This window comes from Salmo trutta, chromosome 37 (assembly GCF_901001165.1).
Source record: "Salmo trutta chromosome 37, fSalTru1.1, whole genome shotgun sequence".
Taxonomy (NCBI): Eukaryota; Metazoa; Chordata; class Actinopteri; order Salmoniformes; family Salmonidae; genus Salmo; species Salmo trutta.
The window spans coordinates 26,887,805-26,910,535 of NC_042993.1; the positions used below are offsets into that span (position 1 = coordinate 26,887,805).

Sequence of the window (22,731 nt, forward strand, 5' to 3'; positions counted from 1 at the left end):
CTAGCCTTCTTGGTCAGCTGACTGCAAAACATCTGACAAGGGAACAACCAGTCTCGACAGATTGACACCCTGGTTAACCAACTATTATTCGCATCCTATGTACATCGTCCAATTAGATTCGGAGGTGGTTGAAGAGCAGGGTTTTCGGCGAAAGGGAAACATAGGGGACCCGAAGATCTAAAGGAGAATATTACAACACACTCTGGATTTGCAAGTAACATTGGCATTATTGATGCATTTAAACTGTATTTTACGTTTTATCGGCGGTGTGGAAGGATTTGTCGGTAAAAGCAGGACTGCGTAAAACTAATAGGGTGAGGGGGGGATTGGGGGAAGCGAGCGTCGTCGGGTCAAAATGTCGATTCAGTACGAAGTGGAACCGCTGGCAGACAGCTACGGGGTAGCGGACTCGTTTCCCAAAGATTTTGGCTATGGAGAAGAGGAGGCCGACATCGAGGATAGCCCAACTCCATCTGACAGCAAACCTAGAATTCTGTTGATGGGTTTGCGAAGAAGTGGCAAGTCGTCAATACAGAAGGTAGGAACGATCTCGGCGGACATGATTCATCGGTCTTTACATAACGCCTTATTTTAGTTTAATCAGTAACTATAGCTATCATTGCCACAACTTCTAAACATTCCTGAGGTTAATATAGTAACATGCATCCACTCTGAACGTCAGACCTTACTTCTATGTCAAAGACCAGTTGTCATCCTGGTCTGGATAGCAAGTTACTGCTACATGACAAGCAAGCAAACACGTTAGTATGGCTAGCATCTACAGAGATGGTCTGGTTTAAACTCCGTGGTGTTACATTCTTTCTAGGCAGTGGTGTAAAAATACTTGGTTTCTAAAGTAGTTTTTTGTGGTATCTGTACTTCACAATTTATATTTTGGATTACTTTTACTTCACTACATTCCTAAAGAACATGAATGTACTTTTTACTCGGTAACGTTACATTTTCCATAACACCCAATAGTACTCGTTACATTTTGCATGGCTAGCAAGCCAGGAAAATGGTCCAATTCACACACACTTACCCAAGTGAACATCCTTTTTCATCCCTATTGCATCTGATCTGGCGGACTCACTAAACACAAATGCTTCGTTGGTAAATGTTGTCTGAGTGTTGGCGTGTGCTATCCTTAAATAAAAAAAATGGTGCCGTCTGGTTTGTTTTAATATAGGGAATTTGAAATTATTTTTACTTTCAATACTTAAGTATATTTTAGCAATTGCATTTACTTTTTTTACATAAGTATATTTAAAAGAAAATACTTTTAGACGTTCACTTTTAACGTTTAGTTGAGTAATTTTCTATTAAGGTATCTACTTTTACTCAGGTATCACAATTGGGTACCTTTTCCACCACTGTTTCTAGGAAGGTTCAGCCAACTATTTCAATTGATGTTAGCTTTCTGAGCTAGCTAGTTGGTTCCGCTGACGAGTGCAAACAATACACAATTAATTCAACCGTATTTATGTAAAATAAACATTTTCTAGGTAACTTGTTAATCATTTATCAGGTGAAAGCATGTTTCTTGCTCAGCACTCGTGTATGTGCGCGGTGTCATCACCTGTATGGATTGGGCATGTGACTGTCTGTCTAAAATCCCTTCTCTGGCGCTCCCAAATCTGGGCAGACACTCTCAATCAACATTATATTGCTAAACCACCTCACTCATGACAGCACAGATACAGCCACACATTTTGCAAGTCATATCACTAATATGGTGCAATAAGTATGCTCTTTCCAGGAAAATGCAATTCATTCTAGATGCACCATATAACTTGACTCATCCCTGTTTGCCAGTTTTAGATGATTTATCATAGATGTAGTTGTTTTGTAGCAGACATTTTGGTGTTCTCACTAAGATATTGGGGGCAATGCCCTCACCCATTTGATACAGGGAGGAAGAAATCCTGTAACCTGAAATGAATCTAAAAGTATTTCTGCTTCAGTAGTAGACACAGCTTCAATAAAACCGTTGCTTTCAAACTAAGGATTTTGTGGCTAATTGAGGTAAATAAGTAATTCTGCTCATAGATTATGCATGTATGAACTACACATTGACACATCGAGCCCAAGGTGGGAGGTTTAAATAAAATACTTTTAGTCATCAAAGTACCGGAGCATGTCTTTTTAACGGCGCCAAACTATTTAGTTACATGGCTTATTTGTGTTCTTCTCATATATTTTAATTCGTAGACTATAGTTGTGCAGTGCTACACTGTTGTTGAAGGCACATCTAAATCCACGACCCTAAGTGCTGAGCCGACGAGAACTTTCTTCCCTTTAGCCTCTTGCTAGTCCAGAAACATGTGCTTTGGCTTTTCCTCTGGTAGTAGTGACCCTAGGTACGTGACGGAATAACAAACTCTCAAAATGGACTGTCTCTCTTTGATATTTTGAGAAGGAAGCAGTAGGTCTAGGTGTGGTCATTTTGGCTTAACATCACGATGTCTAATTTCCTGTTTCAGGTGGTATTCCACAAAATGTCTCCCAACGAGACCTTGTTCCTGGAGAGCACCAACAAGATCTACAAGGACGACATCTCAAGTAGCTCGTTTGTCAACTTCCAGATCTGGGACTTCCCGGGTCAAGTGGACTTCTTCGACCCTACCTTTGACTACGAGATGATTTTCAGAGGCACGGGGGCTTTGATATTCGTCATTGACGCACAGGTGAAAAGATTGAGTGGAAACGTGTATTAAAAACACAATGGTTGACTTGCTTACTGACATGTTGAACAACATAATTGACAAATGTCTGATCTCATAGAATTACTAGAAAGGGAAAAAGCCCTTCAGACCACAGCATTTTAACAGAATACTCATGTCATGGGTAATGTCTGAACCTGTTCTATGGTCTTTAAAATAAATTAAATGTATTCAAACTGACTAAACTGTATAGTTTATAAACTTAATTTGTGTTTATAGAGAAGTGGATGATATAAGCGTATTCTAGATCACTTCTACTCTGCAGCACAGAATTAGCTTCTAATGTTGAAACGTTAAGTGACCCACCGCTTCAAAAGACAATTGATTGTCAGACATTTTCCCAAGACGGTGCACATTTTTATCCTAACTGCTGGAACAAAGTGATCTCAACCATTATCTAAATCAAAGCTAATTTAATCAGGTAGGCCACAGTTTATCTCAATTTAATGATCACGTTGAAAGGAGTTCTCAGAGTCACTACATGTCTATCTTTTTAACAGAATACGAAATTGAGCGTTTCTCATTGTACTTGTCCAGGTAGTCCCTCCCTGTTTCACTCTGTTCTTTTGTTTGTTGCCTAATGAACTAGGGGTGTGGAAGTTAAAACGTTTAAACGAAATTGGGATCTTTAACGTTAAGAAAATCCCTAACCGAAAAACAATATATTACATTTTTTACTGAAATGCAGAAAGTAAACAGCATAGTAGGTCAGTTTCCGCAACAACTAGGAGGGTTAAAGCGCGAGGATCAACTTCTCAGCTGTTTTGGTGCCCTGGCTACCTCGCTGTGAACAGCATGTGAAGTGAACCCGTGCACATGTGCATATACTGTGTGTGACTGTGAGAGCGAAGTGTTGCATCTCGCTCAATATCCTAGCCTATTCATTGATAGGCCCTGCTTTACTGAAGTTGCGACACATTGCAAGCTCAGAAATTGTGAGATGCAGCATTCCATTGCAAAAGACCGCTTTTAATTGCCGATAGATAGGCCAAGTGCACGGTTCTGACTCTGTCTGTTGGCTGACCTGCCTATATTATGCCCTTCACTCCGTCCCTCACTAGCACGCTATGAAAGATGCAAGTGTTTGTATTTTCGGAGGTACGGCAACTAATCAGCCTCCTCCGTTCCAAAAAAACTGAGAAAGGGGAGTCGACGTGGAAGGAGTCAAGGAAAAAATTATTTTGGAGTCGACTATCCACCACTACGTCATCACGTTAACAGTTCGTAAAAAGGCAAGCGACAACAGTGAAGTCCTGTATGGCAACACTTTGAGAAGGAAATGCAAACTTTTCATGGTGGAATTGAGGTACAGTTATATATATTTTTTTGTTAACGGACCCCCCCCCCATTTGTTTTTTTTTTTTTCAGTTTGAAATATTAAGAAAAATTGTCCATTTGTCACATCCCTATAACCCGGAACAGGACACGTGTCCTCATTGCTGGTGTTTTTTCTCAACCTTAAAGGGATAATCCACCCTAAACCACTAATTCCTATTATTATCAATATTTTTTGTGAACAAATGTTTCATTTTGTCGTTGTAAGGTTGGTAGCAATGTGAAAATTGTTGTGGAAATCTGCGGCGCAAGTCAACTACAAAACCCACAATGCAATACTCTCTCTGGGCTTGCTAGGTAGCTAGCTAACATAGCTACACACAGTAATACCAAAGTCAATATCAGCATGTGAAGTAGCTTGCTGTAAAATTGCCCAAAACGGCACTATCAATTTAGGAGTCTCTCACCGAGGTCGCCTCTCCCCAGAGCAAGTACAGAGTATGTTGCTATAGCAACGACGGCCTTTTCCCACGTTTCCAATAGGCACACAGGGCGCATTGCAATATAGTACTTGAAGCAGAAACTGACTTGAACAAATTTGGTTCACGGTTTAGATTGAGCACATCTAAGCGAAAAACAGTATATACTTTGTTATGACGATTTAAATGAATGTATGTGTTCTAGACAAGTATGCCCATACCATCTATTGGCTGATTTTGGCGATCTGGAGTGCAGGTAGGCCTAATTGTTTTAAAAGCATTATGAAATGTCATAGTTTCTTATCCCATATCTCCAGTGACGAGAACCATGTAGCTATGACGGTTTCCTACACGATTTCCTGAGTTCAGAAGGACCACTTAGAAGTTAAATCACTGGGGGGGAATTGTTATTTTACCCACTGATAGAACATAGGCTTTCACCAAATTGAAAGGACTTTCATGATTCTTATTTCTGGGGGTGGATTATCCCATTAATGCTGTCAATTATCTGTGAGGTGTAACTAGGTTGTAACTACGTAACGTGTCCTAAGTCTTGTATGTCCAACAAACCTACTGTATCATTTTGCCAGTTTATTTAGATTTTCCTGCTGAGTTAAATTGAGGATGTGTTTGTACGAGCCACTGTACCGAGGCAGAGTGGCACTCCATATCTCACTAGCGTTCAGTATCTCTCAGTGCAGATGCAGAATTCGCAGGGAAATAAATTGGCAGGCTTGCTCAACACGTCATTTTTGCAGTGGGACTTTGAGATTTTGCAATCTGAAGCATTGTGATGGTTATGTTAATCTTCGATTGCTTTAATCTCAAAAGTTGCCTAATTCTCCAGGAATTCTGTCTAACTCCCCCCACCACGGGGACTGTAACAAGTAGGATGTCAGGGATTGCAATTTGGCATAGGGGATTGCGTTATGCGTGTTGGATAGTATGGAAATGTGCATGCAGGCAGCAAGATGCATGTAGTCTACTTTTTAGGCACACTTGTACGCTACTTTTTGTTTTAAGCCACCTTTTCTAAGGATCTATGTATCTCTGTTTGTGCGTGTGTTCTTCTTTTTGTCTTCTTTCTGCCCAGGATGACTATGTGGAGGCATTGGGCAGACTCCACCTCACCGTGTCGCGGGCCTACAGGGTCAACCCTGAGATTAACTTTGAGGTGTTCATCCACAAAGTGGACGGCCTCTCCGACGACCACAAGATCGAGACCCAGAGGGACATCCACCAGAGAGCCAACGACGACCTGGCAGACGCCAGCCTAGAGAAGCTTCACCTCAGGTAGATCCACAACACTCACCCTTTTAAAGGGATAGTTCAAAAAAAATCTAACCATCCCTTTAATCCTCCCCTTTTGAGTTTACAGTATGCCAAGGGAAACGCATTGAAAACCTACAGAAAGAGCAGCTACGCTAAATTAATTAGCCTTCTCAGCTTATTGCCTTGCTATTGTTGGTTAGTATTCTATTGGCCTAATTCTTCTTTTCTACTGTTCAAACCAGCAATGACCTCATGGGAGTTCAGTTGATGTGCATTTGACTAAAATGCTAGCAGTTTTAGCATTGGTCAGCCATCTTTTTTTCACAGCAAGCTAGTCATCTGTGCTGCCAAGTCATTTCTTGTGACCTCTGTCACTTTATTTTCTAAATAGTAGGATAGGTTTTGGAATCTGACTGAATCAAATCGCACTTGCGATTCCACTGATATTGATACAGTGAAAATAGCTTCAGGTAGTTTCATGTTAGTGTCAGCCTAGCTGTTATAGCACGACTCTCTCTCTTTGCATAAAGAAGGTTGGGCAGTTTATTTAGGCTTGTAAGATTGGGTTCTCAGAAATTACTTGCCTTACACAGCACTTGGATGAAAATATTTGCCGTGATGTGGGGCAAAACACATCCCTTGTTTTGGTCCAACATTTGACGGTGATTTGGGGCAATAACATGTGAATGACAAGCACACTTGTCAGTGTGTGGGCCTGGATCATAGGGTTTGCTTGTATACTTCCAGTGCATGGTTGTCATACTCTGCCCCAGCCTCTTAACGCAAAAACACCACAGCAAGTGTTCATGGTGCAAACTGTCTATGTTGAAGGGTTCCATGTAGCCTATATATCATGTACCGTTATGCTCATACTGCCTTCAGTGTTTGCTATTTTCTCTTTTGAAGTTGAAACTTTAGCCTCAAATTTGAACTCTGCTGAAATTGTTGTTTTCGATAGGGATATCATCACATGCCCTGATGATCATTTCCCAGATACAGGCCTAGGCCCTTCATACATTAATGATACTGAGCCTGGCGAGTCGTTTTATGAACAGACAAACCGGTTCAAACACGCTCTGCAGATTTTCAGTACTAGGTCTTTCAATCGGCTGTGTGCTTTTCCTTTCTTGAGATGTAGGCCTATTTTATGAAAGGTGAGATTGCTGTTGGTGCACGCCAGACAGTTGGATCAATGGTGGATTTATAGTGAAGCTGGGAGGAGGGATGTCGTGTTGAGTTGAGATGTGTTCTGTTCTCTGCACTGCAAAGCCATCTCTGTGTGAAGTCTGTAGCCTCTCTTCTCTAGGGCCTTTGGTTCTGTTGGGTAGAACTGCACTCCTTAAACTTTCCCAATTTTCTATTTGGAACAATGAAGTTACTATCGCTACAATTATTTATAGAATTCCTTAAAATGTTACGCTACCTTAATGCTTTTCAATACATTGCTAATATTTTTGTTTCTGCAGTTGGACTGTCCCAAATTGTAGCATCGTGTTCATTATTAGGTTATAGCTTATCGTTGTGTGTTTTAAAGCTGAGAAATGCTTTCACTTTCTAATGTTCCCTACTGTTTTGTGACATGATCCAGTCTCACTTTGTGTTTTTACTTGAACTGCAGAGCACGAGGAACTAAGTTATCAAATCAGTCCTAACCTGTGCAGACCTATAGCTAACTTCCCTTTCTTTGATATATCTTTCAGTTTCTATTTGACAAGTATCTATGACCACTCAATATTCGAGGCCTTCAGTAAAGTGGTCCAGAAGCTTATCCCACAGCTGCCGACACTGGAAAACCTTCTAAACATCTTTATATCCGTAAGTACCAAATTCCCTCTTGATTTAGTTCTTTCTGTTCGATTTGAAGGCATTTTTTTGCATTTCTTTCATTCATTTGACCTGGGTCGGATTCATTAGTGCACACCATAACAAAACTTTTTGCAACGGAAAACGGAAACTGTTTGTCATTGGACAAGTTCAGCAAGTCTATCCCTGCTAGTTGGCTGTACCTGCACCAAAACTCTGTTTTTTTTAAAATGTTTTCAGCACTTTTATTTCTATGGCTGATAAAAACTTGTTTCCTCATGGCTCCCTCTTGTCCCTCTGCAGCAATATGTGTGGAACATCGAGTCGCAATAAAATCCCAGTATCGAACCGCAATTCATATAGAATCGTGAGAATTGCAATACATATCGTATCGGCACCAAAGTATTGTGATAATATTGTATCATGCGTAGGGCTGTTGCGGTGACCGTATTACCGCCACACCGGCAGTCATGAGTCCTGACCGTGGTCAAATTCCACGTGACCGTTGAGTCACGGTAATCCAAGTCGCTAACTACCATCAGGTCCTAACGGCCTGGTACTCGGGGCTCTATTGTCCCTCTAACTAACCACTCTGACATCAATGCAAATACCATCGAAAATCACATCAAACACTTTTCATCAAAACGGTATCATGCTCACCTCAGTGTGATCAATCAATTTGAAGAAAGAAGTTCAACAGCAGGTTGAAACTGAGTGGGGAAACATGGTCGTTGTGGATGTTGTTTCAAAGCCTTAACACCACGAAGTGGACAACGCTTTCTAAGGTGATGATTCATTCAAAACACCCATATGAGCCCGAAAACCCCCAGAAATAAAATAATGATTGCCGTTATACAATACATAGCCTACCGCATATTACGCATGGCAGAAAAACATGGAGAGGGAAAAAAACAGATTTTAGGTGTCTTTGGTACATAATTGCTCTAGCCTGTACTCTAGTAATCACCTTTTGAGTGTGGACTGTATTATTATGCATACTGGATGGACTGGTTACCTTATGCTACGCTCCAAACGTTCTATCCGTGAGTCTGGGAGAGAACGTATAGGTTTAGGCGACCTATTGTGTTGGTTTGTTGATTGTGCAGGGCGGCTTACAGAGTTAGCCTAGAATTTATAGTGCATTTGTATAGCCTGGCAATAGGGAATTCTTTTATATTTTCCAAATCAATAGGCTGACACATCACCTTTTTAGCTACAGAATATCTCACCACTGTGCGTTTCCATCTCTCCTCTCCTCACTCAATTTCCCAAATTGAAGCACTGGGTAACTGCAGTAAAAACTGTTGGGAAATCGACCTCCATTTGCGATTCGAGTGCATCCCCTGTTCCTGCCCATTTGATAATGGGCCATCATGCAGCCTATATATGTTTTGATTTCTAAGACATTCTAAGGTTTGTATACATTCACCACTAAAGTTGCCAAATAATTCTGAATCTAGCGTATTAGACCTGTTTCAAATTATCACTTTTACGCTCAACATAGCCACTTCAAATGTGTACTCACTTTGGAATGGAATAAATATCCTTTATGTTTTATTCAGCTAAGTTCAATTCTATTCTTCTTGGTATTAAATCATATAAAATAATGGCACTGGACTTATGAGCATATCATGTCTACTAAATGAACAAGCCTATGGCATGGCACATAGCCAGATAACATACAGGAGGCCAACTCATATTCAGGAGGCCAACTCATATTCAGGAGGCCAACTCATATTCAGGAGGCCAACTCATATTCAGGAGGCCAACTCATATTCAGGAGGCCAACTCATATTCAGGAGGCCAACTCATATTCAGGAGGCCAACTCATATTCAGGAGGCCAACTCATATTCAGGAGGCCAACTCATATTCAGGAGGCCAACTCATATTCAGGAGGCCAACTCATATTCTGTCCTTCTGAAATACATTTTCTTCATGTCATAATGTTTCTTTAGACCTGCCTAAAATAAATCATGTATTCATTGTGAGGGTGTATCTTCAATTGATTTATTCGGCTTTTTAAAATGTAGACGTTCCAAAGGCGCTCATCAGCGGCTTGTTTGCGTGCAGGCCTGGAGATGCTAAACGTGTTTCTGTTAATTAACGGTCAATTACCGCGGGACCGGAAGTCTTTTGCATGACAATAACTGTCTGACAAAATTTCATGACCGCCACAGCCTTTACCATGAGGTCCCTGGCAATTCCCAGCCCTGCCTTAGCAGAAAGGTCTCTGGTGTGTGAGTCACAGTGTGGCGTCGTCATCATCGCCAGCCCTGATGACTCTTTCATGCAATGCTTTTATAGTTGTTGTATAAGACCAACCTTCCATACACCGAAGTCTCTTCAATCCCGGTTAAAATGCATGTACGCTAAGCCACTGCAGTTTTGCATTGGTAAATAAAGTATGTCCTTTTTTTTATCTTAGGAGCTCAATAATTCATTTGGAAACCCTTGAAACCTTTGCCGTTGACATGACCTGAAAGATAGCTCTGAGAGATTTCTGCCAAGCTAGCTTTTAGGAGTACCAAATGGCCACTGATGCCGTTTCTCTGCCCTTCCTCCCCTGTACTTCTCATCTCCCATTTTTCCCCTCCTTCCGTCCTCAGAACTCGGGCATAGAGAAGGCCTTTCTGTTTGACGTGGTCAGTAAGATCTACATCGCCACAGACAGCAGTCCGGTGGACATGCAGTCTTATGAGCTGTGCTGCGACATGATCGACGTGGTTATAGATGTCTCCTGCATCTATGGGTTAGTCCCCTTTTTTTAACTGAATTCCTGTCAGATATGTGTAGTTTACAGCTGTGTGTTTTGTGGTCATTCTTTTGACAACACTTTCCTACAAGCTGACAAGTATAGAATCCTACGCATGTATGAGGTGTTTAATGTCTTGTTATAAAGTTTGATATGTTAGGTCTCTGTATCAAACACATCTTCAATTTGAATAATTTCCTTACACTGACTGTATATTGTGTGTGTGTGTGTGTGTGTGTGTTATTCCAGTCTGAAGGTGGACGGCAGTGGTAGTGCCTACGACAAGGAGTCCATGGCCATCATCAAGCTGAACAACACCACAGTCCTCTACCTGAAAGAGGTCACCAAGTTCCTGGCACTGGTCTGCATCCTCCGGGAGGAGAGCTTTGAGCGCAAAGGCAAGCCATCCACCCCAGCATTTCCTCATTACTGTATTAATCTGTCTCTCAATAGCTGCTTACCCATTATCGTTCAGTCCAGTGTGACTTCACTCCCTCAAGCGCAAAATGCAGATGTGTCAATGGAAGGAAGTAATCATGTCTTGAGTCAATTGAATTTCAAGCTTCTCAGGCGATAGCATGCATTTTTAGTGGTTTAGTTATTCTTTGCCATTGTTTTTGTAAGTGTTCTTCACACTGGGCGTTATTGGTTTATCTTGATAGGGTGATACTTTATTCACGTTTTCTTCTTTGTTTCAACAATACATGACTTATGGAGTAATCGACTGAGTGATATTCAATGTCTCTTTAAGGTCACGGAATTGAAAATAGATTCATACCTTCCTCTTATTGACACGTATCTCTCCCCAGGCTTGATAGACTACAACTTCCACTGTTTCCGGAAGGCCATCCACGAGGTGTTTGAGGTGGGCGTTTCCACACCGTGGACAGGCTCCCAGGCGGCCGGCACGCCCTGCACCAAGGCTGTGACACTCAACGGCACGCCCCGGAGCACTGTCTAAACACAGACAGACAGACAGACCGACGGAGAGATGATAGGAAAGGACAGAAAGATCTAAAATAAAGATGGGGAAGGATCGTGCAGAGAAGACTAATGGATTGGGGTTTTCAGTAAACCAATCATATCTCTCGCACCCAGATCCTAAAAATCACAGGAAGAGGACTAGAGCTAAAAATTCAAATGAAGAGTCAGGGCTGAACCTTAAGCTCAGAGGGTAAGGAGGACTGCGAGCTTACAAAGCTAGGATGGAAGGGAAACTAAATGCAGAGATACCAGGAACATTCGAACATTCCACTGTTCAGCACGAAAACAGCGAAATGAAAGTCCAACTGGACTGGTATACACAAGCAAAAGCGTATTTGGCATTGGGGAACTTTCAGTGAGGGAGGCCTCACGTGCTGCAAGTCCCAAGAGCCCAGAGGAAGCTTGGTAATATCGTTGTCTGTTTTAGCTGCTGGTTCATCCATGTGAAGTACTTTAAAAAAAAAAAATAATGAAACATTGATGTAACCCTCGATAAGGACAAGAAACTGCAAAGGCTGTATGGGGATCAGTATAGTTGTGTAACCCTGTGCAGACTTATGGGTCGAAGTCTCTTAAGAAATGCTTGGTGTTTATCCAAAACGCACATAGTAACACTTTCTCAAGGCCTTACTTAGATTGAGCTTGCCTGTTGCAAGCTTTCTCTCACTACTCACTTGCCTGTATGCTGCCCAAGACATTGCTTCCGGTTTCAATAATTCTGAAGAAAACAGGGTTCCTCAGAGGGCAAAAGGGATTGTAGTGTCCACATTTTTCTGCTTCTGTTCTGCGTGTGCGTGTCCGGAAAAGAGGATAGTTGGTGTTTATGGATTCATGACTACCCCATCGTGTTGATTTGCCAGTGTAGGCCCTATGCTCAAAGTTGCTGAAGTGTCATACTGTATAATGCTATGCCATGTTGGAAAACTGAGCTAAAAAATAAACCTGTTACCAGCTGTTTAACCAGTGATGCTTATAGATTCTGAAACAACATTCTAGATTCTAACTACAATTTGTTGCAGTTGGATATCTGATTCATTAGAATCTTGCACAGACACAATATTCTAAATATAGTCTTCTGGAAATACCCCATTGCACTGGCTTATTTTCTTGGCTATCAAATGATGTATGGAGTACAAGCACATTCTAGATATATATATCTATCTCCCTTATGCATAAAGTAGTCAGTTTAGCCATATTTTCTGACACCCAATCGTAATACTGCCCCGCATGAATGCTTGTCATAGACCAACTAGCCAACTATGCCAATCTTCAACTAATGTGGGAAACTCCTACATGCATGACGTCACATGTTCTTTGAGCGTGACCCTTTACCGAGCAGGTGGAGTCCGATGCCATTAGGAATTAGCTAGTCTGGTCCCAGATCTGTTTGTGCTGTCTTGCCATAGCGTGACCATGAATAAAATAGTTGGCATAGACGGCACAAACAGATCTAGGACCAGTCTAACTTGGAAAGGTCTCTGATGGGATCTGTACATTCCGGTTGTGTGGCATATATCGTTTTAATGATGGTTATGATAATGATAAACAGAATGGTGGCAATTAAATGCCGGTCACCACGTCTTCAAACCCTGCCTTACGTGATTAGTCGATTCATTCACTCATCCCCCATCGCGCCGTCTGGCACGTATAGGACAGAAACAACGACTTTGGAAATCTTCTCCACTGTGCTTTAGCTCTGCAGATGGTGGACAGCATTTCGGTGTCTATATTAGGTCAGTCTCAGAGTCACAAGGAGTTGGGCCGTTGCTTCTTGTTTGTCTGAGGAGGTTGGGGTTGAATGCATTAGGCCAACAGATGTGGAGTGTTCTTCGCAGACAAGTTCTGTGGAAGGTGAATTGTTTGTTCAGGTCCAGTTCAGTCACTTCCCGGCACTCTGTATCATATAGAACAACACTGGTGGATTTAGAATTTGGTCTTTGTGCTATTATCTTCACGTACACATTTGTTGGAACTTTGTGAAGGTTTCACTTTAGCTGTGGGTTCTGTTCAAGGACTCTGTCAGTTTTATCACAGCAATCCACACGCAAAACAAGAAATGCAGCATGAAGCCAATAGGAAAACCCATTCCAAGCATGTATGCAATAATGTGTCGTCAAGCTAAATTATTCTCAACATAACATTGCTCATTGTATTTCACTGTGGGTAAGGGAGACCAGGTCTAACAATGAAAAATGAATCCTGGGGGGAAAAAAATGACCAAATTGCATTATTCTGCCCTGAATGAAAGAAAGGTGGTGTTTTTTTTGCCTGTTTTTGTTCATTCGATTTTTTGCAAATAGTAGACATTTGGGACTATAGTAAATCCACTGTTGTCAGTTCTGCCAAAGTTTTTATCATTCACATGAAATAAACACTTGCACATCAAAAGCAAATGTTTCTGGTTTTACTTGATGTTTTAGGACATTAGGTACACTACCGTTCAAAAGTTTGGGGTCACTTAGAAATGTCCTTGTTTTTGGAAAAAAAGCTACTTGTTTTGTCCATTTTAAAGCCATATCAAATTGATCAGAAATACAGTGTAGACTTTGTTAATGTTGTAAATGACTATTGTAGCTGGAAATGGCAGATTTCTTTTAATAAAATTTTTTATAAATGTTTTTCTTTAATGGAATATCTACATAGGCGTACAGAGGCCCATTATCAGCAACCATCACTCCTGTGTTCCAATGGCATGTTGTTAGCAAATCCAAGTTTATCATTATAAAAGGCTAATTGATCAATAGAAAACCCTTTTGCAATTATGTTAGCATAGCTGAAAACTGTTGTTCTGATTAAAGAAGCAATAAAACTGGCCTTCTTTAGACTAGTTGAGTAACTGGAGCATCAGCATTTGTGGGTTCATTTATAGGCTCAAAATGGCCAGAAACAAATACATTTCTTCTGAAACTCGTCAGTCTATTCTTGTTCTGAGAAGTGAAGGCTATTCCGTGTGAGAAATTGCCAAGAAACTGAAGATCTCGTACAACGCTGTGTACTACTCCCTTCACAGAACAGCGCAAACTGGCATTAACCAGAATAGAAAGAGGTGTGGGAGGCCCCGGTGCACAACTGAGCAAGAGGTCAAGTACATTAGTGTCTAGTTTGAGAAACCGATGTCTCACAAGTCCTCAACTGGCAGCTTCATTAAATAGTACACACAAACACCAGTCTCAACGTCAACAGTGAAGAGGTGACTCCGGATGCTGGCCTACGCAGAGTTGCAAAGAAAAAGCCATATCTCAGACTTTCCAATAAAAATAAAAGAATAAGATGGGCAAAAGAACACAGATACTGAACAGAGGAAGATTGGATTTTTTTTTATGGACAGACGAAGGTTGAGGTGTTCGGATCACAAAGAAGAACATTCGTGAGACGCAGAAAAAATGAAAAGATGCTGGAGGAGTGCTTGACGCCATCTGTCAAGCATGGTGGAGGCAATGTGATGGTCTGGGGTTGGTTTGGTGGTGGTAAAGTGGGAGATTTGTACAGGGTAAAAGGGATCTTGAAGAAGGAAGGCTATCACTCCATTTTGCAACGCCATGCCATACCCTGTGGAGGGCGCTTAATTGGAGCCAATTTCCTCCTACAACAGGACAATGACCCAAAGCACAGCTCCAAACAATGCAATAATTATTTAGGGAAGAAGCAGTCAGCTGGTATTCTGTCTATAATGGAGTGGCCTGCACAGTCACCGGATGTCAACCCTATTGAGCTGTTGTGGGAGCAGCTTGACTGTATGGTACGTAGGAGGTGCCCATCAAGCCAATCCAACTTGTGGGAGGTGATTCAGGAAGCATGGGGTGAAATGTCTTCAGATTACCACAACAAATTGACAACTAGAATGCCAAAGGTCTGCAAGGCTGTAATTGCTGCAAATGGAGGATTCTTTGACGAATCAAAGTTTGAAGGACAATTATTATTTAAATTAACAATCATTATTTATGACCTTGTCAACGTCTTGACTATATTTCCTATTCATTTTGCAACTCATTTCATGTATGTTTTCATGGAAAACAGGGACATTTCTAAGTGATTTCAAACTTTTGAACGGTAGTGTACTTGGCAGACTAGGGCACAATGATGTATCTGGTGCAGTATCATAGGCTCATGTGCTGGCTTGCCAAATCTCCAGGCTCTCTTGGCACACCTGGAAATGAGTTAGATGGTGCCAAATGACTGTTCTCATTTTTTCATTGGGTTTTGCAATTCAGTTGTTTGCCAAACTACCTGAATCATTTCACTATGCATTTCAGGGATGACTACATTGGCTATGATCGACTCAATGCAAATGCTTTTAACCCTAGCCACAACCACAGGGATCGAACCAGAAACACTTGGAGGAGAGATGCCCAGGCACAGATGACAAAGAGATGACTGAGAGCGGTCTCAACTGGCTCGCTGTGGAAGAACTTGCTCCGAACCGAGAGAGATGGAGGACAATGGCCTTCGTCAATGGCCTATGCTGAAGGCAAAGTATATAAATCCGACAACCACGTTTTTCAAAAAAACAACATCATAACATGCCTAAAAACATCTGTATTTGATGTATATATTTTCCATATGTAATATCATAGGCTAAACACATAGGCCTACATTTTCAACAATGCTATTATTTGAAGCCTTAGCCCAAAAATGGCAAATTTTGTTGAGTTTGCTGTGGTTCAACATTGTGTGGTCTTTTTAATAAATGTACCAAACCATAAACCCCCACTGGTTTACTGTGCAAAAAATATCAGTTGAATGGCTCCGCTACGAAAGTGCCTTGCCAGTTAAAATAAACCTCACAGCCACTGACGACCCATTATGTGCAGAGGTAGGCGAGGCAACTAAACACCCTTTCCCCACAATTTAGATGCAATAATACACTGACAGCTTTTTTTATCCACTTCATTAAGCCTCTAATTTCTTATAAAAATCCTGCATTAATCTTGGCGACGGCTTCCCCGCGGTTCTTTAAACTCTCTTCCAACCTTCCCGCGTTGCTTTGATAGCTCCTCAAATAGGCTCCAATTTAAGATAAATAATGCATTCCCACTGTAGTGACAATGCCAAGGATTCTAAAATGTCACTGTGACATACTGAAATCATACATTAACAATCAAAATATAAGGTCTGTCAAACCCTACATCCCAAACCGAGTACACCATTCTGCCACCCCTACGGAAGGGCAGCTCCCGCTCAGCTCAGTTAAAGCTCTTTTCTGTCCTGGCACCACAATGGTGGAACCAGCTTTTCCCTAAAGGTAGGACAGCAGAGTCCCTACCCATCTTCAGAAAAACATCTGATACCCTCTCTCTTCAAAGCGTGTCCTAAATAATCCCACAACACCCCCTGACTTTGCTGATAGCAAATTTATTGAGGAAAAATGTACTTACTATGACTGAGATATGTGGTTGTCCCACCTAGCTATCTTAATATGAGTGCATTTTAACTGTAAGTCACTCTGGATAAGAGGATCTGCTAAATGACTAAAATGTAAATTTGCTGATAGGCCGCCTGTCAGCCTGATGTTATGTGAATACTTAAGGTATTGCTCTGCAGTTTTAAGATGAATTTATTATTATTTTAAAAAAATTCATAAGATGAGATAGGTTTGACCTTTGGTATGGTGTGAATAAAGTACTTGAGGTCCTGGCTTACTATGCTAAAGTTGAAGTCAATGTTTTTGGGCTCTACTGCCAACATTGGTCATAAACCTAAAGTCATTGTGATGTGATGATGGTACACTATATACAGTGCATTCGGAAAGTATTCAGACCCCTTGACTTTTTCCACATTTTGTTACGTTACAGCCTTATTCCAAAATGGATTAAATAGATTTTTTCCCTCATCAATCTACATGCAATGCCCCATAATGACAAAGCAAAAACACTTTTTTAAAATTGTTTTTGCAAATGTATTTAAAAAAATAAATAATGAAATATCACATTTACATTAATATTCCGACCCTTTAATCAGTACTTTGTTGAGGCCCCTTTGGCAGCAATTACAGCCTCGAGTCTTTTGGCACACCTGTATTTGGGGAGTTTCTCCCATTCTTCTCTGCAGATTCTCTCAAGTTCTGTCAGGTTGGATGGGTAGCATCGCTGCACAGCTATTTTCAGGTCTCTCCAGAGATGTTTGATCAGGTTCAAGTCTGGGCTCTGGCTGGGCCAGGACATTCAGAGTCTTGTCCCGAAGCCACTCCTGCGTTGTCTTGGCTGTGTGCTTAGGGTCATTGTCCTGTTGGAAGGTGAACCTTCTCCCCGGTCTGAGGTCCTGGAGCAGGTTTTCATCAATGATCTGTACTTTTCTCTGTTCATCTTTCCCTCAATTCTGACTGGTCTCTCAGTCCCTGCCGCTGAAAAACATCCCCACAGCATGATGCTGCAACCACAATGCTTCACCGTAGGGATGGTGCCAGGTTCCCTTCAAACGTGACACTTGGCTTTCAGGCCAAAGAGTTCAATCTTGGTTTCATCAGACCAGAAAATCTTATTTCTCATGGTCAGAGTCTTTTCGGTGACTTTTGACAAACTCCAAAAGGGCTGTCATGTGCCTTTTACTGAGGAGTGGCTTCCGTCTGGCCATTCTACCATAAAGTCCTGATTGGTGGAGTACTGCAGAGATGGTTGTCCTTCTGGAAGTTTCTCCCATCTCCACAAAGGAACTCTGGAGCTCTGTCAGAGTGACCATTAAATACCACCTTCCTGACCAAGGCCCTTTCCCCCCGATTTCTCAGTTTGGCCGGGCGGACAGCTCTAGGACGAGTCTTGGTGGTTCCAAACTTCTTCCATTTAAGAATGATGGAGGCCACTGTGTTCTTGGGGGCCTTCAATGCTGCAGAAATGTTTTGGTACCCTTCCCCAGATCTGTGCCTCGACACAATCCTGTCTCGGAGCTCTACCGACAATTCCTTTGACCTCATGGCTTGCTTTTTGCTCTGACATGCACTGCCAACTATGGGACCTTAAATAGACAGGTGTGTGCCTTTCCAAATCATATCCAATCAATTGAATTTACCACAGGTGGACTCCAAGTTGTAGAAACAGCTCAAGGATGATCAATGGAAACAGGATTCACCTGAGCTCAATTTGAAATCTCATAGCAAAGGTTCTGAATACTTATGTAAATAAGGTATTTCTGTTATAATTTTTTAGAATAAATTACCAAAAAATCTAAAATCCTGTTTTTGCTTTGTCATGATGGAGTATTGTGTGTAGATTGATGAGTATTTTTTAAATCCATTTTAGAATAAGGCTGTAACGTAACAAAATGTGGAAAAGTCAAGGGGTCTGAATACTTCCTGAATGCACTGTAAGTACATAGGCCTATGTATGATGCTGGCCTATGTTGATATGTACCTGCTAAGCTCTCCAGTTTATAAGCAAAACAAAATATAGTGATGAAAGGCACAGCAACAGATCTTTATTAATGACAAACCTTTACTGTCCAACATAATGTGGATTATATTCCAATCAATCCCATTTAAAACAATTTCAGGCAGGCTGACATGACCGCTGTAAACATTGACACATTTCATGCTCCAGAATCCCCGTAGCACTTCCATTCAGTCTCTAGATGGCAGTAGTGTCTACGTTTTCATCTTCCCGAGTCACTAATATCCCATCCTCACCCACACTCTCACAGTGGTGGGCAACATGCAAATCAAATGTTAACATCACAGACTTGCACAATGACAGAGAGAGAGAGCAGCTTTGATGTACGGCTGTAATTTGGCACCATAGCAGCTCCTGAAATTGCCTTGTTTTATCAAAACCGGCGCTTGTCTTCTCCTCACCATCTAATAAGGAAACTCACCCAATAATGAAATTAAACCAGCAGAACATACTTTTGCCTGTCTGTGATGTCACACACTCGTGCGTTCACTCGCAATGCAATGGAAAGTCGAGTTGAACCTTTCTCTTATGTGCGTGCGCTGTCGTTGTAGCCACGATACAGTCAGTGAAACCCTTAATAAAGCTCTAACTCCGGTGAACTCTCTTTTTGATCTGTGTGTTAGTATTAGACGTGATGAGGAGGAAATGATGTCGCCTCTGGTAGGCATGTTGGAATTTCTGACAAATGTTGAAAGTAGTTAATTGATTTCTTTCCGTTGTAAGGCAACACATCCTCACAGTGTGTACTGTAGTATTCAAGCAAATTAGGATTCATTCATTAGGATTGTATGGTTTTAAAATCAGCAGTCACTTTTTATATTAGATCAGCCTTATATCAGAGTAATTACAATTCAATAACGTTATGTAACAAAAGTAGTAAGTACGTGGAATAACATTTGTACTCATTTGAAAGTAGAAGTCGACTTGGTACACGATTCCCCTGTTCTCCTATATAGATACCCTGAAATGATGCCACTGCAACTCAGTGTTGTCATGTTCAGTAGCCTTGAAACATGGGTCTCAGTTGAGGGGCAGGAGCACCTATATCTGGGCTCTGACTGACAAACCCCCTTGCCTTATTTCCTCTCCCCTTCCACCCTCTGACCCTGCACTGGAGGGGGAAAGAGGAAGAGGAGAGAGAGGGAGGTAGAGGCAGCCGTCTCCTGTATTTCCGTGGCTGGTCAGTCAGTAGACCATGTAGTGCTGGGCCAGTCAGACAACAGCCAGCTAATGGGCAGTAGCAGAGCAGCAGCAGCCACAGTGACAAAAGGAGCAGTGACAGATGCCATTATCTCAGCCTCATGCAGATACAACTGAATGCAGGCACAGGCCGGGAGACAGACAGACAGGCAGCCCTGTGTTTGTGTGTGTGTGGAGGGGGTAAAGTGGTGTCTGTGTGTGTGGAGGGAGTGAAGTGGTGTGCGTGTGTGTGGGTGGAGGGGATATGAGAGTGTGTGTGTTTACACATGCACTTGCGCGTGTGTGTGAGCGAGTACGTGGGTGGATGCATGTCTGCGTGTGCAAAGTTAATGAAACACACTAGAGAAGAACTAGATTATCACTCGGACTAGACTTGCCTGTTCACACTCGTCTGAGCACCTCCATACTCCTCCAAGTGTGTGTGTGTGCGCGTGTGTGTGCGCGCGTGTGTGTGTGTGTGTGTGTGTGTGTGTGTGTGTGTGTGTGTGTGTGTGTGTGTGTGTGTGTGTGTGTGAGTGTGTGCGCTTGAGTATGCATGACCAGTGTAGTTACCGCTAGGCATTTGGATCACTCACCCAGTTCTCGCTCAGTATTCAGGGAGATCATGAAAACTATATTGCATCCTCTCCGAGTCTCATCTGGTGTTGGGTTTATAACATATGCAGTTTCCACTTCACCAAGGATGTCCTGGTCATTTGGAGAACCAAAATGGGACCGTACGGGGATGTAGCAGCATGTTTAACAGGCTTGGCAGAGGGAGAGAGTCGTTATGCAGCGTTTTTGGGGTATAACAAATGTGTGCTAGCTCTGCTCAGTGTGATGTGGCGACATGGGACAGTGATATAGATTGTGGAGATGGATGTTGACAGTGGAATGTCAGCCCTCCAGTCATTTGCTAGACTGAGACCGAACACATTTGGATGGAAGTTTCCGGACCTTAGCAGGAGAGAGGGAAAGATGGAGGGAGAGGGAAAGAGAGGGCGAGAAAGGGAAAGAGAGGGCGAGAAAGGGAAAGCGAGGCAGACAGACAGATTGTGGTCTATGATGGAGGAGTGAAGGTGTCTCTGCGGTGCTACTTTTCCTCCCATCGTCTTTGAATCTCCACAGGTGAATGACAAATCCAGTTACTTGTGAGGAAGCAGATCTTTGCAGTAGGCCTCTCTTTACTCATTAGCGTCACTACGGTAGTTCAGCCTCAACCACCACTGACGCTTGCGCACACACTACACACACATACGCACACAAACACCCCCCCGCTGAGTGTCTGACACCGTTGCTACCAGACTAATCAGGGCACTACTGTACCCCCTCCAGCCCTGCATTCTAAATCCTCTCTCTCTCTCTCTTTAATCAGTGTGACTGGAAACAGACCTTCACTATGACGTCATGCCTTGCTTAGATGTCAGTGATCAGCCTCATTGGAGATGTATGTGGCTGTGTGTTTTTGTGTTTCGTTAAAGGAGGACAAACAGTATCACGTCAGGCTAATGTACCTGCTTTCTGTTGTGGAACCTTCTGTTGGGAATACTGGTGTCTAAAGTCAAGGTTAAAAATGAGGGTAAACTCTATGGTCTCCCTCTCTCACACAGAAACGCGGAAAAACCATGTTCAAATCCAGTTTAAGAAGGCAATATATTTTAAAGGATTCAGTGCAGTCGTGGGGAGGCCTTTTTCTAAGACAGGCCAGTATGTGAGCACATGAGACATAGGAGTCATATGCTGCTGGGTCTTCTCAGGAAGAGGAGCGCATTACAGGGAAACCGTAATGAGAACCATGGAGCCCTGATACACACACACACACACACACACACACACACACACACACACACACACACACACATACACACACACACACACACACACACACACACACACACACACACACACACACACACACACACACACACACACCCTTCTATGGCACTGTGAAGCAGCAGCATGGACATCCAGTAGAGCGATGTCCTGATGCTGTGTGAAGTGCAGTCTCTCCATGGTAACTATTGGAGCCGTGCATTCAAATGGCACTGCAAGACACCACCCCCACCACATCCCATACTTAGTCTCTATCCCTGGGTCTCTGCCTTCTCTATTTTGCTCTAAAGCTAACTCTCTTGTTGAACTGATGAGCTTCTTGTAGTCTGGTAGTATACTTAGTATTCTCCTCTGAAGCGATCTGTCTTCTTTATTCTTCTTTATTTAAGAGAGAGAGAGAGAGAGTGTGTGTGTGTGTGTGTTTGCCCCTCAGAGCCTTCCAGGGGCAACACACTGAGAGAGTGCAAGTGAGAAGTGAGTGTGACAGATTGCATCCTGCCGCCGTGTGCGCGTGGGTGTGTGTGCGTGTGCGTGTGTGTGTGTGTGTGTGTGTGTGTGTGTGCGTGCGTGCCCATGAAAACGGGAGCAGCTACATGTAACCAGCCGTGGGACAGAGGAAGATGACGGTAGAGGAATGGAGCGGGACGTGAATGTGGACGGAGAGGTGGTGATACGTAACACAGTAGAGTAGAGAGAGGGAGAGAGACCAATAGGAAGCAAGACTGAGAGAGGAGGTCTAGGGCATGGAGACACAGACAAGAGCCCAGCCTGCATACATTGCATCCACTGGTCCAGTCTCAGCCTCTAGCTCCTGCTCCTTATACAGTATCTGGGGCCAGGCAAGCAACACACAGGAACACGTTAACACAAGATCCACCTGTGCATGCTAATGGTATGGCCCTGAAATTTGTGCAGAGCATTGGACTATAGGCCCTTTGAGCTGTGCACCCACTCTTACTCAATGCACACACATATGCATGCGCAAACCCCGACACGCAAGTACACACACACACACACGGATGGATTCACATGTGCGCACATTTGAACGTGC

The 22,731-nt window shown here is 42.5% G+C and overlaps 1 protein-coding gene across 1 annotated transcript; it reads left to right on the forward strand.

The window, feature by feature from the left end:
• The first annotated feature begins 112 nt into the window (after positions 1-112).
• LOC115177135 (ras-related GTP-binding protein C) lies at positions 113-13,677 on the forward strand. Its single transcript, XM_029737680.1, has 7 exons — positions 113-538; positions 2,484-2,687; positions 5,571-5,770; positions 7,450-7,564; positions 10,160-10,302; positions 10,555-10,703; positions 11,115-13,677. The coding sequence occupies exons 1-7, from the start codon at positions 356-358 to the stop codon at positions 11,264-11,266; spliced, it is 1,146 nt and encodes a 381-aa protein (XP_029593540.1). The 5' UTR covers positions 113-355; the 3' UTR covers positions 11,267-13,677.
• Positions 13,678-22,731: the final 9,054 nt, after the last annotated feature.